Source organism: Hermetia illucens, chromosome 6 (genome assembly GCF_905115235.1).
Source record: "Hermetia illucens chromosome 6, iHerIll2.2.curated.20191125, whole genome shotgun sequence".
In the NCBI taxonomy this organism is placed as follows: Eukaryota; Metazoa; Arthropoda; class Insecta; order Diptera; family Stratiomyidae; genus Hermetia; species Hermetia illucens.
The window spans coordinates 12,947,933-12,966,573 of record NC_051854.1 but is presented as its reverse complement, the minus strand read 5'-3'; the positions used below and the strand labels follow the sequence as shown (position 1 = coordinate 12,966,573).

At 40.0% G+C, this 18,641-nt stretch overlaps 1 protein-coding gene across 2 annotated transcripts in view; it reads right to left on the bottom strand.

The window, feature by feature from the left end:
• The window catches only part of LOC119659601, a 70,931-nt gene that overhangs the window by 42,712 nt on the left and 9,578 nt on the right, over nt 1–18,641 (bottom strand). For both annotated transcript variants that reach the window (XM_038067769.1, XM_038067770.1), the window contains exon 2: nt 11,265–11,396. In XM_038067769.1, the coding sequence (XP_037923697.1) occupies nt 11,265–11,336 (72 nt within the window). In that variant the 5' untranslated portion in view covers nt 11,337–11,396. The remainder of the gene's footprint in view (nt 1–11,264; nt 11,397–18,641) is intronic.

Here is an 18,641-nt window from a genome sequence, read left to right as displayed (position 1 = left end):
AAGCCCATCGACCGCTCCAAACGTAGGGTCAATGACGTAGCATAAACGTCGAGAATATTTTCTTAATGAAGTAGGACCCTATGGCCCTGGCATGGCAGATTGAATCGTAAGACTCTGCAATTATTCTTTTTACCATATTTTATCTTTAAACGCGTTTTCTCAAAAGTTTACCTTTTTGAATATTGGGGCTTTAATTCCACCAGAAATATTTATCGAATTCAAACAATTTTTTGTTGTTGTTCAGTGAATATTTCGCTTTGACTTCCCGAGATGGTTTTTATTTATTTTTTTTTGTTTTGATTCCCGATAGATAAAATGACCATTCACATGCCTCAAAGTCGCCCATGACATTTTGACAAGGACTATGGCAAGGACGTTTCAAGGACAGAGGAAAAACCATTAGTATTTTTTGAAAATATTTTTGTGAAGTCGAAACATGTACAAATGAAATAAAAAAATCATAGGATTGCCATTAGTGGTTGCTTCGCAATTAATTCTCAAAAATAGTCCTGAAATTTACACTTGACGGAAGAAGACCGCCTTAATGGAAGCGGCTAGGACTTTTGTATTTTTAAATTAAAAAATATCAAAAATTCTGGGAGTTCTCATGCTTGAAGTATTGCAAAAAATTGACAAATTCGGTGCCGAATGCATTTTGTTCAAAAGCCATCCAAAACAAAAAATAAAAACAAAAGACTTATCAATACTATAAAATATCATAACCGATTTTAAAAATATTGATTTTAATTAAAATGGCGGATGTATGAAGTGGCTACTTTGAACGAAAAAGTGATCTTATTTTGCTCATGAAATAAAAAGTATGAATTGAAAATTCAAGGCACCGCCATCAGATACTAAACTTAAGAAAATGCAAAAATTGGGAAGTCAATATGCTTGACAATCCAAGGTGTATCCTTAAATACTTTTTAAGAAAGGAAGTGCTGCTCGGCAATATTTTTTCAAATAAAGCATTTGACGACGATTTGACGGTTAGCTTAAAGGACTCAAATAAAAGATGAAAAACTCTTCCGGACTTACCCTGACTTCAATCTAGGGTAGGTCAGGGTTGAAGGTAGGAGCCAGGAGACCGGGCGTTAACTAGGCCAACGCGTTGAAGGACACCCAACTGGTCGTTCTTGCAGGGGTGTGAAGCTTCTACTTATTAAGGGATGGAAACTGTCGATTTAGACTTGAACTTCCTAAGCGTCAGAGCGAAGTACAGGCAAATTCATGTCGAAAGAGGAGAATGAAACACCCGCATTGGCGAGAAGCTCCAGGACTAGTATCATGCAAAAGCTGTATTAGCGGGTAAGTATTCAGCTAATTTGGAACTTCTTTTGTGAATAAGCAGTGACTGGCATCGCTTTTTAATTCATTTCAAAATAATATGTCATATCGGCAGGGAAATTCGAGAAGAAGTTGTAGAATCGGATTACTTCCCAGGAGATGACACTCGGATACCACCAGAACTGATCGCTAGCCTGGAGAAATACCTCAAAAGAGTGACATTACATTACATTACATTACATTGGGGAAGCAAGAACATGAATCGAAGAGCTAAGTACCTTCTTGAATTTATTCTTAGCAATAGATTAAAAGTATGTAATTCAGGAAGACTAGCATCAGTCAAGAGATACTAGAAACACATACAGAATATTCTTGTTAACGGGTTAGTCACGCATGGGACTGTGTCGGGAAATCTGCTATGGCGAATTACAGAATAAAAAGATATGATATTCAGAGCAACTCTGAAGTAGAGAAAATAGTAAGCACGATGTAAGGCATTTGAGCAATACCATGGTTCATTTAGTTATGACGAGGGGGAAGGGGAGCGATACCAGGAACGGCCTGCTATTAGATGGTGCAAAATCCCAGTAGAATCTTCATTCGTGCATGTGAGGTCAGCAGCCTAGCAAAGGGTTACCTCATAAAACGACGTACTCAAATTAAACAGCAATCAAAACAGTCAGAATGAGATTAGATATCCTAAAATTCTTAAATAGGACGAAAAACCGGGAACTGGCCGAGATACAATAAGCCCGGATACCAGAAGCTGGACTCATTAGGTATGAAAGGTTTTGTGTATTTCTTTTATACAACATCTACTCTAGCAAAGCTTGTATAGTTGGAAAGTAGAGTAAGGTAGGCAATGGCAATGTGTGGGTGATCATGTAAGTCGCGTTAACAAGGACTTAATAGATAAGATTGGCCTAAGTCTTAAAATCGATAGAAAACGACCGAAGGCCCAACGAAACAACGATGGCTTCATAGGCTAGGTGGTGATTTGAGATCTTCTTGATTGCACCCGGTCCGAGAAAGATGGCGCATTCGATCTAGATGGGCCGGCCTTGGGACTGGCAAATAGGCTAAAGACGATCTGCAGGGATAGTTAGCGCAAAGGGAGGATTGCGTAAAAAGTGGACGAGAGAAATGAATGAACATAACTCTCATTTCATCTCTTTTTCACTGGAAAAAGGCAGATGTCCGACGGTTAAACTCAATGAAGTAAATATTTCCCAAACCAAAGAGGTTCTATCTAGAGATCTACCTCGGAAGATCTCTAACTCGAAAGGTAGACCCCCGGATGATCTTGATTAAAGACTTGTGTAAGGGTGACATCACAACGGTCAAGTTGAAGTTAGAAAGCTAACATGTAGATAGGAAAATCTTTTGGCGCGTAGATGGTGTAGGAAGTGAAGTTAATGTTCAGATTATATGTTCGGAGAGGTTTTAACACCAGCACGAGCGGACTCCGACCTTTAAAATGTCTAGTAGAGATTGAACTGCTGATTGTCAATTTGGGCGAAAAAACACAGTGGCAACTCCTGGTTTGTCAGAGGGTGGTAGATGTCGGACAATATCCCACTCTTAGAAATTAGAAGCATTAATTTTATAAAGAGTATTGAGTTACTTCGTACAAACTAGTGCTGAACGCTCAACCCAAGATCCTGGGGGGCGCGTCAATTCTATTCCAGGGATTGAGAAAACAACACAAATGATCAGAACTAAAATATAGAGTTTTTCAAACAGAGCCGCTTGCTTAATATAACTTAGTGGAACTCGGATGGTGGAATTGCAAGGAAACTACTAAATTGTACAAAGAGACTCAGGAAGCACTGAGGAAGAACATAAGGTCGTCAATTGATAGTATGCCGAGACTTTTACTAAGAGTTAATCCCTTGCTGGAGGGAACTTCAAAGTTAAAGCCGATCCTTGCCAATGAAAGTAACCAAGAGGTGAGCAACCTTCGTTTACAGAGCGGGAGTTACAGCGAAAGCCACGGGGAAACGGCCTGAAGTGCATTTCTCAAGCAGCATGCAAGCTACAACTTAGGGTATGCAGCCATATACAGCCCTCAGTCCAGAGACTATAATGGGGGCATTTAGCTCTTAGTTTCAGATCGGCGGGCGCAGATGACATCTTTTCTGCTTTAGTAGTAAAGAGAATAGATGTTACTTATATTCCAATTATCTAGCCCAATGTGAAGCTGATAATTTTTCCAAAACTAGGCAGAACCACCTACGTCGACGTAAAAATGCTTTCCACTGATTTATTTCCTATTAAAAGGACTGGAAGGGCATGGCAAGGGTAGATAGGTTCATAAGAAATATGTACATTCCTTTGTAGCCGCTTCACTACAAGCAGTATCCCTCATGAAACGGTAAGCGAATAGTGAAAGCTAGGAAGGTGATATCTGGAAAAGAATGTGCCTTAGATGCATTCATTGACATCCATTGAGGTAAGATGTTTTAGGGACCGCTATGTCTCCTAGTAATGAACACTTTACCTAATGAGGTGCAAACGTTCTTGGGCTAGCGTAAATGCGCGAGTCTGCAGATAATTTGCAGTTGCTCTCTCTTAAAAGACATTCGTGAGGAACGCTAGGAAGATTGGACTGGACTGATCCAAGGGTCAGTTACTCAAGTAGAACCGAAGCGATGAGAACTACGCCGTCTACAACACTTGAATCTGCCCTAAAAATCAATATATGCCAATTTATTGGCAGATATTATTCCAGAATTGTGTTCACTGATAGAAGCTTTTTTGATTTGAGGACCACCTCCCTGTAGTTCATTTCTTATTGGCTGAAGGATCCAAAAGCAAATAACGGAAGTGTTAGTAGGCCATCAAATGTCAGGGCTAAGTAGGGTTCCCAAAGGTAATTTTTCCCTTTCAATACAGGTTAAAGGAGTATCAAATCACGGTCCCAATTTTTTCAACTATGGTATCGGCAGTTATTCAGTAGACCTGAGCTTGATTTTCGAGAACCTGAATTGTAATTGATAGTTAATTCCCTACAGTACGATATTGCCTCTCTTCTTGGTGAGCAATAGCTAAATTAGTTTAATCACTACTCAACTCTCACTCCGTGTTTATTCCGAATCCGTTGACGTTGACTCAAATTTTAAGGAGGCATTTTTTTCTGTCGATTATTGGTATAATATGGTTATAGAACATATGATCAGAAAGGCTTTAGAAATAGTTCTTCTGAAGATTCTCTAACTTAAGCCTTTAAAACATCTCCCAGGGCAGAGGTGAGGCGGCGTCTGATGAGTCATCTCTGCCCTGGACGAAACCGTCTGTCAACTTTTTCCTATCTTCAGAAGTTTTGTTCAGATTCAACTAAATTCGCTGCAATATGAGCTTATAGTCTGAATTTCCATCCCTCTTAGCATTCTCATGCCGGTCTTAACTGTAGCAGCCTCTGCTATGCCCTAATTCTATTGAATTATGTACTTGCAGTACTTTAGAAATCATACTTAGATATCCGCCGATCATTGCTCCTCTTCTGTGTCAGTCTACTTTCAAATTGAAATAATACTCGTAATATCTATTGTTGTCTATCAAAATGCCAAGCATTGCAATACCCAAACAACTGGTAATAGACCTCAATAGCAATTTTGACACAAGAAGTGATGGAAACCATCATTGGATAATTTTGATTTTGTTTGATCAATCTTTTATCGGAAACTGCAAGATCATCACGATCAATCTAAGAAGTAATTTCTCTATTGGGTTGGAGTAGAGACATGGCTGCTGTCGAACAGTCAGAATTCAATGTGAACTTTTTTTTTGATATAATAATAGTCTACTGAGTAAAGCTTTTGATATCACGCCGGATATTTACTTATAGTTTTTGGAATCATCCCAAGACACACTAACCTACTAAGAAATGTTGTTTGTAGTATGTTATGATGGTGTTGCCGGTTCATTGCATACCATTCGATGGTGGAGAAGACAAAAGGTCATTTTTACTATAGTTTGGTACGTAAATAGTATCTTTGCCCATATTTCGTCTTGGTTCAGATATTCTGCAACATGTTCCGTTTTTATAGCACAATTGTTTATGAAAATGCAAACGTTGCCGCCTTTGTTGCATGCCATTTGTTGCAGTTAAAGATACTTGCATTCCTCGAATGCGTTTTTCAAAATCCACCATCTATCAAATTTGCGCATAATTTTGAGATCCAAATCACGAATCAGATTGGGCATTTCCATGAATGGGTTTCATAGAAATGCTGTAATACAGAAATAGCTTTCCAAAATACCGCCTTTCTCAGTTCACCGGCAATTCGTAGCTCTGGTACTGATTGCTCTACATGAGATAGTCAGGGAAGTAGTGTTCATGTGTAATACGATATTAAAAGGTGATGTGAATTGCACCAAGCCTAGTTCCAACACTGGCTTGAGGTTGAGGCATGAATACGTACATATTTCTAGCTTGATTATACCATTTAAGTGAAAGCGTGCCCAACTTAGTTAACGCATTTATATTTCAATGCAGCGACGACCATTATCTCTTTTGACTATAAATCTTAAGTGAATTTATCACTATTAAGTTCTACGCGTGTATCGTATAGTAATTCACTTAAGAAAGAGCTTAATCGACTCATGTTATGTTTTTTTTTGCCGATGTATCTTTTTGTGCATTATCGGAAATGATGCTATTGTGTATGCAGAAGAAATGCTAGTTAGATACTTGTGGAATGTACTTTTAGTTGTTTTTCCTAAAATGGTGAGGTATCTGCGTATAGAGTGAAGGTTTTCAATGTTCGTCCTAAAATTGATGTTGTAAATTGAACCGTTACATGCTTTTGAGCGTGACATACATTGTATGTAGGTATGTGATTCATTTGTATCCACACTTTTTCAGATATTTTTTTCAAGTATATTTTGCGCTAAATCATGTCAATTATTTATGACAGACTAATTAAGTACGTAAGGTTTTTGTTTGTATCTGAACATGAATTTGGAAATATTTATGCTGCTTACTTGTTTTACTAATGCAATGGGAGCTACGAAGAACTAAAGATTTACATCACCTTGACGGGTTAGATAGGGTATGTCATATTTCAGCCTTAAGGCTAGTAAAGAGTTCGATTGGGTCATTGGTGAAGTGCTCACAACAAATGCTAGTAGACTCAAATTTCAGATATAAAAAATGTGCCAATTTGACCGAATTTGGAATGAGATTTAGGTTGCCTGAAAAATTGCGCTTGTAAGTAGCAATGTTTCTTGATATAATAAAGTAATGAGTAGCAGGACATATGTATGTAGGTTTAATGGTATAAACATGTCCGATGGGTGTCAGAAATTTTAATCTATAAAAAATAGGTCTATAGGTAGGGACACCACCCGATCAAAACAAATGTGATGCAAACACTGCAATTTTGTGACTAGCATTCGAACCGGGAGGCCGGGAACCCTTGGTATGTGAGTCAAAATTTGAAGCACTTTGAAATTAGAAGGTCGCTGTTCCGCTTCCAGTAAGTATGAACGTGATAATTCCTTTATCAGTACACTTATGTTGCAGATATTTGATAGATGCACATCTCGGCAATATCTACATTACTGACTTGGGGCGATTCCGGCAAACTACAGCTGACTCTTCGGTAAGCAAAATCTATTGCGAGTATGCTTTTGAGATCGTTACTTTGACCGAGCTTCGTATGAATAAGTGATCATGAAGGTAGCTCCGAATTTCCTGTGGGATCATTATGCACTAGCTCTCCTTTCCTCTTCATAATGACTCACAAAACAGCAGCTAAAAAGCAAAACTAGGCAACATTATTATGATGCTTCTAGCGGTTATTAAATATGGCACCAAATATGACAACAACAGATACAACTTATCCGCAAATGATCTAAAATCATTACCCACTTGCGAAGGAATTGAATCACTGCTGCGCGATTTACGCCTGTATAGATGGAATACCCTCTAAACTGATAAAGCTTTCCGATAGCCTTTGCGATCTTCTTCGTCGAATTATTCAAAAAGTACACGATTTACATATGAATGAGGTTTTCTCAAAGGGACTTGAAGGAAATTATAACCTTACTATCTGCGCGTCAAGATACTAAGCAAGTACCAAGGAGGACGTCCCAGGATCGACCCAGTGAAACATACTGGAAAATTTTTTATAGCAAGTAAATTAAAATTAATTCTGCACATACAACTACTAGTTTGCGTTTTGATATGGAACTAAAATTTAGTAGCAAAACCTGGCTGCTAAGCTTCTGAATAAGTGCATCCATCTTAAGTGCGTTAATTGAGGGAATTTTTAGTGCTTTGCGTTATCATGCAAATACTAGTCAAAATAATCCTGGAACCAATCAAAAAATACTCAGAAAGCCGTATCAACAGAGCAGGCTGGTCTCTGCTCTGGATCCTTTTGTATTGACCACATCAACATCACAACATGTGTAGTGTGTAGATTTTAGGTCTCCGATTTAATTACCTTTCAATGATTTCAAGATAATTTGAAAAATGCAGCTATCTCAACGCCAACTTCAAATTGAGACTGTCCATTCTTACCTTCTCTTCGTGTTGCTATAGCAGAATAGCACATGGGTAGTGACTTTTCCGCGAAAGCTCCAATCTTCGTCAACACCTGGCAGCATCGAGTCATCAGGGGTACTCTCGTGGTACCGGCCAGATGCCTGTGGATGTGTTGATTAGAAATGAAAAATTGCAGGTCACACATTATGAGGGAGATTAAACTCATTTGATCGAGCCGACAACGATGTCTATAGCTAGTCTTCTAGGAGGATGAACACATTATGGGTGGACATAATCGGGAGCAAATATTGAGAGGCCAACTTTACCTCTTTTCAAAAATTTTAAAGCGAACTTTATAGAAGGAATAGGATACTTTCAACATATTTTTGAAATGTACCATCATCGGACCCCACATTGGGCGCAATTTTTAGAAATTGTAATAAGACAGGCGCTATTTTGTTAAATGACGTGTGAACTGAAGGAAGTTGGAAAGGGGGCTTAGCGCTTGGTGTTGACCTTTAACGTGTGACAGTTGCGATGGTAATGAAGATTTCGCAGGGATGATCATCGCCAGGATGTTCATTGGCATCGCATCTACTGGTGTAGATAAGTGGTAAGCTTGCTCTCATTTTAGGCAAGTGAGGCTGTAATTTGGATAGTAGGTTATGAATGTGGTCAAAGTCTTGGCATTGGGGTCCAGCTTCTGCAATTGATATTTCGTAGCTTTGCTTTCTACTGGGATTTGTACTGCCTGTATCATAGAGGGTAGACTATAGTCAGTTTTATGCGCTGGGAGAGAAGGTATGCGCTGTTTGTCTGTGAATCTATGCTGCTCATCTGGTATTAACTTTTTTGCAGCGAGAATTTTTTAGTCGGATTATAGTGGGTTTTCCTCGGCTATGCTGATAATGGAAAGTTGGATTCTAGTAGAAAGAAACGGGTTATTGTCCAGGTTTGCAAAGACAATAATAGTGGCTGCTTTACAAGTTTTGGAATGGATTTGGAGACAGAAGATGTAGAGATGATTTTCGTAAAGATGTCAATTATATTGCTTGGAGTTTGCTTTTGATATTTATTGATTCCACACTCCCTTTGGAACCCTCTGTATGGCAATTTCCATAAAGCAATAAATAATAAATAAAATACTCGGTCGCCGCCATTACCAAGCTCGGAGGTGAAAGGAGCGATTGATACCTTCAGTCTAAATATCTTTAGCGTCAATGGGTGGGTACAGGAACTTTGTAGTCTTGCAGATTATTCACTAAGAAAGCTATCACCATACCAGGAGCTAGGTATAAAATGCATACCCAAAATGAGGAGAAGGAGGAATTTGAGCTTTGGTAAATATAACTGGCGGGAGCCGTCTGATTCGGTGACTTTAATAGGTTCGCCTAGGCAGTGGGGGAAGTGAGTCGATGGGGCAAAGGTGGTGACATCAACAACACTACGCCGAACTGCAGGCAGCAGTTTCAGTACTCGCCAAAGCACTCTTCTTCATCGTTCGGTTGAAGTCTCTGCTGAGGTTCGGGACGAATTCCAAAAAGGGTGTATAGAATTTTTGGAAGTGGATCCTTTGCGTAGCTCAGGTATTCCCAGGCTCTATGTATTTCCGGCGACTTCAAGAATGCTATCTCCAATCACAGATGAAATTGCATTTCGACTGTAACTACAATTAGCTATGCATTGTGGTGCAGTTGCGGCTGTCAGGTTATAGTGTCAGAAAATTCGCTTTCGCGGTATTAGATTGAGTGAGCGAAGAGATCCATCATCGAATATTCATCTGCAACGCTAGCGTGAATCACTAAGGCAGGATATTGCTAGGGTGACTCAATTCAGCACTGCCAGCAGACAGGTGAAGAAGAAAGTATATAGGCTTTACAGGAACTATGCCATCCAATGTGAGACATCCATAATTAAGATTCTGGACAGACTAAAACAGAAACTTTCTGTCGTATGCAGTCGGTTACGACGGTATGCTCAGAATGTAACTTTCGCATGGAACCGGCGAATCCATATCTTCATCCTCCTCATCGAATCCTTACAGAGCGTCAAGATGTAAAGTTTTCGATAAGTGAACCAAAATAATATTGAGGTGGACTTTGGGTATTACCCGCTAGCGCAGAAGCCCCCTGCCATGCGACTATGCCCGGCATGAATTTCGCGGATGTCACCGAAGCCATAAACAGCTCGAAGAACTGCACGGGTTCTGATTTGGATTGGGTGCAGAATTTCTGGTATAAGAAATTCATCAGTGTACACAGTCGATTGGCACATATCATAAATCAGGTGATTAGTCGGAGGAATTTCACTGCGGGAATTACCTAGTTTGTCCCTGAAAAGGACATGGTGTAGGACCCCGCAGACACAAGACCGATTACTTGCTTACCGAACCTCTACAAATTCATAACGTCGATTATTAGTGGAAGGTTTAATGCGCACCTTGAGGCCAACAACATTCTGTCCGAGGAGCAGCAGGGCTGCCAAGTTGGGTCAAGGGGTTGCAAAGAGCAACTCATTATCGACTTGGTAGTTGTAGGCTATGCGACTAGAGGCGCTATAATTGCTATATCGACTATGGTAAGGCTTTTGACCACGTATCGCATACCTGGCTAACTGATGTCCTTCATCTGCATCGTATTGATCCGAAACTAAGAAAATTTTTGGCGACAATCATGGAAGGGTTGACATACCACTTTATCAATGCATACATCTGAGGGTGTTAATACTTCAGAGCTTATCTATATATGGAAGTTCATCTGTCACGGGGATTCGTTGAGTCCCCTTGGTTTTACATGGTACTGAACCTCCTTCATGGCTACTGAATGATGCTAGAGGGCATGGTTTTGCAATCAAATATGGCTTGATTTCTCGCACTTAGCTGACACACTTGACGTACTTAAACGACATCAAGTTGTATGCTGATACTGACAACCACCTTAGAGGTCTGTTGTTTAGTAACTTTCCTTGCGAAAAGAATAGTTAACGAACTTTTAGAAACCGTGGCAATTTTTTTTCTATTTCTTATGATCTACTCGACGAATTAACAGAAAAAGAGTTAAGGGGAGTTTTTCGTTTTACCCTCTTATACAGGTTCAATAAATCTATTGTACAAAAACCTATTTGAATAAAATGATTTTTGTAACTCAATATTAACCCCAAGGCATTATAAACAAATTTAATCTATGCATAATCAGCTTCAAGTATCTACCATTTTCGATTTCAATAAAACTATCAGACACTAGGTGTGCATTTTGGGAGTAGCAAGTGTCTAAAGTCTGCAAAGCAATTAGAAAATGTTGCCTTCAGATTAATTAATGAGGCCGATACTAAGTTTGTAACTTTCAAGTGATGGTTACATAACGTTCGTATTAAACAAACAGTGTAAAGCGACTTCTAATCTATTATTGATTTTTTTTTTCTTCTTTATTTCAGTGAGTCAGCTTCATGTCTTCTCATTATCTTAAAAAAAGTGAATCGTACTTACGTGATGTGTGAACCCACTGAAAATGGCTAGTATCCATATCCATAGGTGAATTTTATTGTTTTGTTTAGCCATATTGGAATCTTTATTCAGCTGGACTGATTATTTGCATGAACAGATAATGTTGGTGAATATCTGAAAAGTGGATTTTTATGTTATTAATAAATTTGTTGTTATTCGACCTATTTAGAAACAATGCGAAAATATTCTATAATTAAGTTTTGTAAATTTATATTGTGCTTTCAAGGTGGTTGTATTATTTGGTTTTTATTTCGTATTGGTTTTTGGTTTCCTCATTAGATAAATTGAGTTCATATATGAATTTCACAATGCCCACTGTCATTAACAATAATAAAAATAATCCTGAGGTAACCTCTAACAATTGCAAGAAAGCTAATCCAGTAATTTAGCCACTCTGCTTTGGCCCAGCTTAATGGGCAAGATAAGGAGCAATTTTTTCGGTCCATGTTGCTATTATGTGTCATTCGCCAATCAATGTCATTATAGTAACTATCTCCATCATGTCACATGAGAGGGTACTGAGAGCATAAAACCTTTTTACAATAGTCCTCTATAATTCATAATAATTTTTCGGTATAAGGTGCAACTCCTAAAATCGGCTTGCTACGAGTATCTCATGAGCCTTCTACATTTTCCACCAGCCTTGAAATGGCCATGCTAGGATTGGGTGCCTTAGTGCAAGTATGTTGTCGATGCTGCTTAAAAATCACCAAAATTTCCTTTCCATCAGACAAGTTGTGAATAAGTACAGCCAAGGAATTAGGTTCTCAATTATCGCGGGAAACCCGGACCGAATTTTAAACGACTAAATTGAATGCATCTCTCATATTTACGTAAGTCATTATCGTTTATTGATTGACGTGAATGATCCCCGTTTTTCTACCACAGTAATCAGCTTTCAAAAGTTAGGACCCTCGCGCTCCCAGCGACGTTTCCAACCCCTTCTTTTTACCACACAGCATGTAATAAAAGTGCATACATATTTCTCTTCTTGAAAATGTAACCTTTTCTTCGACGATTTCAGAGTTGTTTGAATAAGAAACAAAATATCACTTCAAGGAGGCCTGCTTTTTAGGATAACAGGTGACCCAACTAATGGACACTTTTCTTACGCCTAGAGCTAATATACCTGCTGGTGCCTGGGCGAGTCCTATTATATTCCTCTCAGAATACCATAAAAGACGGCTCCTGTAAGATCTGCTAATCAAACTGTTTCACTGAAGTAGTGCAGATTTGCGCTTTTCAGTTGTACATTGGATCATCATTGGAAGATATTCTCCGGAATTCTCCTCATCACCTGTTATCTGGAGAAGCATGAGAGATCTGGTAATCGGTTGCCTGTCCTAGACACGGCCCATTCGGTCCTTTTCACTCCTTTCACTTCAGTCTCTCACGTGCCGTTGTACAATTATTTCATTATCTAAACCCATGCGTGGGTCTGCACCGGAACCTGAAAACCAAACAAACATTGGGATGTCGCGCAAACCTATCGGAGAAAATACGCGAGCTAAAAGTGGAAATAAAAAAAAATAGCAGTTCAATTCTGCGCGTAGAGCCATAAAGTTCGAGATCCGAGTGCTGGAATTGAAAGAGACGATTCAAGGCAGATCGCACCCCCAGCCGATGTCTCTCCTACCTCTCCTACCTTGAGGACCGGCCTTTGGGATTCTACCCTGCTTTGGCATCCTCAGGCCATAAAAATGAAGAATGCCCCTTTTTACTATTGTGAACCTCGCGGGAGTTATAGAGTAAAAGGAGAAGAGGGGGTCGCGATGTCTGTTTGCTTTTCAGATTCCGGTGTGATTCACTAATGAGTAAGAGTGCGGCAGGTGGTCGCTACTCGCGCAGCCCCCAGCGTTGAATCTGCGTTAGGCGTTTGCGGGACATCAGCTCACGAAGAATATGGGACCGCATTTTAGATTCGCAGGGAAGAGCAAACTGTTGTGGCAAACGACGCTCACGGAATACATGGACTTCAGCATTCGCTTTCAGTCCACTAGCCGTAAGCCCAGCCTTGCCCCACGATTCTCCGAAGCTGTTCGAGAGAGCTTATCTTCCAGTTACTCATTACGCTGAAGTGATTCATCACCAGCAAGGACTCGACTGTGACCTCACCAGTTCCTGTAGGAAGAACTGAAGAAATCATCTCATTAGTTTCCGAATCCGTGCGCAGTCATCCACCGATCATCGCCACTGTACAGCATACGATGGGTTGCTACGGCCAGGCTACTGTCGCACCGTGAACCGTGTATCCAATCAGATGCGATTCATCGGATATCTTGAATTGTAGCAGACCATCATATAAGGCGTTCCAAAATATCCGCCCCAAGGGTAAATACTTGCACCCAATATGATTTTTTGCCTTTTATGAATAAAACCGCTTCTTCAACTTGCTTCACTATGAAAAGTTGGTGATTCGCAGTGCGTCCTTCTTTGTTGATGGCGTGCATAGGAAAAAGCGGCTGCAGGATCTCCTCCATTGCAGTTGCGTCCATGCAAACTGGGAATTTTTGGGTGGTCAATTTATACCCAAAGTTCAATAGGAATGCTATTCACTATGATCTATACTTGCAGATGGTTTTTTGTATAATGACTATGTGACGAAGGTTTTTTTTACGGAATGGATTCCGCGAACGTAAGTATTGAATTTTGAGACAACATCTTTGTAAACTGAGCATTCCAGTTGCTCACCGTGATGGGATGCCCTTTTCAGCACCGAGACATTGCAAGCTCTTATTGCTGGGTTCACTAGTAATTCGGGAATAGCTCCTTCATTCGGGTCCGAATCTTGTGAATCAATTGCCTTCCGACCTATTTTTGAAAATTTTACTTTTGTGAATTTTTGCGACGTTTCCCCTAAAAACATTCGCCTGATGTGAAGATATTGAATATTGCGCTGCTGGCACTAAGTACGTCGTAGTAAAAGTCACGTTGGGGTTAGTAAATCTGTAACCAGGGCATCAGAATGCTGTTGATGTTAAGAATACTGAGTCTCGTCTGAGTGACCAGTGAATGAAGGGAAAGACGGATTAGAGGAACAATTTAGAAGTTGTAGTGGGCTAGGAATGCTAGGGCAGGAGAGCAAGGAGAGGTTAAAGTCACCACAAACAATGAAGAGAAGGGAGGGGAAAGTTGCAGTAACGACTTCTGAAAGACTGTCGAAGAATTAAGCGAATAGAAAGGAGGGACTGAGCCCAGGAAAATGTACGCAACATATAATAAAAGGACCGGTTGGTTGGGAGGGAAAACACGTAAGGTGATACAGTCATAGGGGGTAGAAGATGAAGAAAAGATGGATTGGGCTAACCGCGATCAAGGAACCTCTACCATCGCGTTAGCGATTCTTGCCATGATGCTTCTGCTGTGTCCAACATACTAAGAGGGTAGTACGCTGAAGAATACTCTTTTTGTTTTGACTTTAGGGTAACCTCCCAAATTTCCAGTGGAACTGAAAAATATTTGTTGCCAGTTATGCGTTGATCGCGATGAGGAGCAATTTTAGCTTATACCCAAATAAAAGCCTCAGAACTTCAGAACAGTTTACGATCCGATTTTAGTGTTTTTTATAATTCATGGACAAGATCACCTCTTGTTGGTTTGTTGTGAAGAGTGGGCAATATACAGTATGCCCCGCCTCCGTCATTGATAGCATCGCTGAGGCAGTGTGTTTATAGGGAAAAGCGTCTGTATGATTTCCTTCTTTGCAACAGCTTTTATGTGAGGGGTGGGGTGATTGATGAGCACCAAATTTAGTTCATGCTACCAGTTGGTTTTGCCAATTCACTACGTGCCCAAACTTTTTTTTGCAGATCTGCATTTTGAAATTGCCTCGTTTTAGCCTCGCGAGCGCTTTGCAATCCGTTGAAGCTTCAGGCATTCCTTCGTAAACATCAGCTGTACGCATAGTCAGCCGCTGTAAAGGGCCTACTATTGAGTCTGCTAGTGATTCAGCGGCGGTTCTTTTATTCGCGTATAAATCTTGTGAGTTATTTACGCTTTTCACCTATGGTAATTTTCCTGGTGTTCCATTCATGTTCGCCTGACGTTGAGGCAGTTAATGGGATCATTCTTCACTTCACTCCCTTCCACCATTGCCATTGTCGCAGCCACGGTGTCGGAATGTTACTGATATTTAAGATGATGTGTCCCTTCCTGCCCAGCAACTTTAAGGCTCAGGTTCTGTTAAAGTCTGGTCGCCCCTCTTCATATTCAATAGGTTATATATTCCAGCCAACGATAAATTGCCTGGCCTTTTTTTCGTGCAAGCTTACTATGGTTAGGTTTGGCGCTGATTTCAATATTAGTACAAAAGTGGGTTGCTTCTCTTTCTACATGGAAAACAAAAGTTATGAAGCCCACGGAAGGAGTCTCAAACAGAATGGATTTCAAAACGACGAACCCGGCAACGACAACGGAATAAAGATTTGCATATTTCTTCATGGAACGTGCGCGCCCTGTACAGACTGAAAGCTGCTCAGCAGCTAGCCAATACCCTGTCCCAATATAAGGCTGAGGTAACAACGTTGCAAGAGATGCGTTGGACAGGGACCGGTTTCTTGGAGAAGAGCCGCTACACCATATATTATAGTGGCCATCCAGTAAACCATGCGCTCGGAGTAGGTTTCTTAGTCAGCCAAAAATTGAAACTTGCTCTTATTGGCTTTGAAAACATAAATAAAAAGCTATGAACTTTGCGTTTGCGAGGCAAATTTAGAAATATAAGTCTCATTAACATTCACGGTCCTACAGAGGAGACTGAAGAGTCGCAGAAGGATACTTTCTACGAGGCAGTTGAGCGGACCCTCGAAGCATGTCCCAAGTACGATATCAAAATCATACATTCGACATCAACAATGGTCTAAGACAAGGGGATGGTCTATGTCTATGTCAAAGCTCTTAGTGTACAAGATTATGATCTTGCCAGTCCTCACGTATTCCTTGGAGACTGTGATCTTAGCAAAAAAACTACGAACTCTTGGCCGCGTTCGAGAGAAGAATCCTCCGAAGCATTTTTGGCCTCCTACATGAGGATAGGTTACGGTGGGCGGGTCACTTAATCCGTATGGTTGAGGATGATCCCACCCGGAAAGTCTATAATGGCAATATCTATGGTAGAAAAAGAAGACGAGGCAGACCTTGTCTGAGATGGAGCTATGCCGTAGGTCAGGACGCCAGACAACTTTTAGGGATATCGAATTAGTGGACCTCGGTGCAAAACCGGGATATCTGAAGTTCCTTATTAAGGCAGGCCTAGACCGGTTACCGGTTGTTGTGCCGTTGGTGATGATAATAATGGAAGCCACTATCTCCGCTAGAATGTGCAGTCTACTGAGATGATCTTCGTGATTGTCTATGCATACAGAAAGGTCACGCATGCGATAACATAAATCCGTATTACTGTTCGAGTTCAGAGCCAGGATTAGATGCTATTCTGAAGTCATTTCATTTCGTTGAACGTGCTGCAACCTGTTGAAATTATTTTTTGGACCGAGGTAGCTGAAAATTAGCTTTGTGCGTCGTGCAGGGTCGTCACTTTCATCGCTCAAGTTAGCTCACCACTAGCACTAACTACTGGTTATCTGGGGATAGCAACTAGGAAGTATGGGTTGACGGTTAGGAAATAAAGTATAATAGATAGGAATTGTTAGTCACCACTCTTTCTAAGTTCCTAATAACGATGCAACTAGTCGGAAGTGAATGCCATTGCATTGCAATAGATTATGCCAAAATGCCAAAGATATAACCATCATTGTTGATTGTACATAAATTACAAAAACTCCACCAACAATTTCACCGTGGGATATAAAATTATAACAAAGTTTGTGTGCAAATATTTGGAATAAAATAATTGATTGGAAAGTGTTATGACCGCCTTTGTTGCATATATTGTATCTTTGTTTATTTTCGTAATAGATTGTGGCTGAGAGCATTGAAATAAAATGTGAAGTTTATGTTTTCTAAGCTGTGCTTTGGAGTTTCGAAAAGATACTATCAATGAGAAATATAACGAATTCCCACTTCAGCAACAAAATAAGCATTTCCCAAAGACCTCATTGTTGGACTAGCATTCTTGGGACCATTTTGTATTCATAATTGACATTAATCTTCCGCGTGACAGACAATCATCTTTGAATGACAGCGGAGGCTAATATAGAACGAGGTCAGTCAAGATGCACCCATTCTAAAGAACGTTTAAGGTGAAATTAGGCACAAATTGCCTTAATTTTATGGAAATTACTACCTACTCAATTCAGAGGCAACAAAAAAAAAATCACTTCTGTGACGACACTTTGTTTTTCCATCAAGTTTTATCAAGGGTAAAACAAAAACTCTGATGACTTTCTGTTTTGTTATTTCTGTTGAAATATCTCCTGAAACTAACAAACTTGTGGTCAGTGAAAAAGCCATGGAAAAAGACCCAGAACATCTTTAAATGGACAGACTAAGCATAAAAACATCTAAATAATGTAAATGTTGTTGGCTTTTCAAATGAGGTTAATTACAATAATATTAGAAATAAACGACGGACCACTCTCACTTGAAGAGGTTTCTAGTGACCACAAGTGGCAAGAATATAGAATTTGTGGAAGAGCTGGACGAGAAGAAAGCTGTGGGGACCACACTTATTTAGGAAGCAAAGAATATGCTCAACTAGCACATCATTCGCCTAAGATACCAGGAAGATACATAATTGCTTTAAGTTACTCCAATTTCCGAATACTTTGAAAGATACTGTGGGAAGCGTATTTACGAACAACAACTTTCATTCACTCTTGATTGGCTTCTTTATTTCACTTGACTCCGCTTTTGTGCAATTGGAGCTTAAATGATGTGATTTGTGATGAATGTGCTGCGAATGGATAAGATTTCATGGTCATTGTCGAAATAAGATAAATTAACCTATTATGCTAGATCAAGAGATGAAATCTAGATTAATATTTCATACGCATGTTTTCATTAAGCGTGAAATTCGGTGAATTAGGCTTTCACGAGCATTGTCGATAATCAACAATGATGCGTGATCTAATTATGGTTTGGTGGCCGAAAATTGATTATAATTTTTTTTTATCTGAGATCACGTGTCTTGGCCGTACTGTATCTAAAGGGTATCAATAGCAATCTTCAGAAAGAGGGGCTCGCATCTTTAAATGTCCTCTTCAGATTGTGTAATTAACTGTGGCGATTAGGATGATCAAACGACCATCTTGAGGGACCAAAAACGACCTAGAGGGAAGAGTTATCCAGGCTTGGGAATGTGAGGGCTCGAGCCCCACGTTGGGCGCCATTAGTAATTAGATATTAAAATGCTCAAAGGACCCCCCCCCCTCCTCATATTTCCAAGCCGGGATAGTGCAGAGG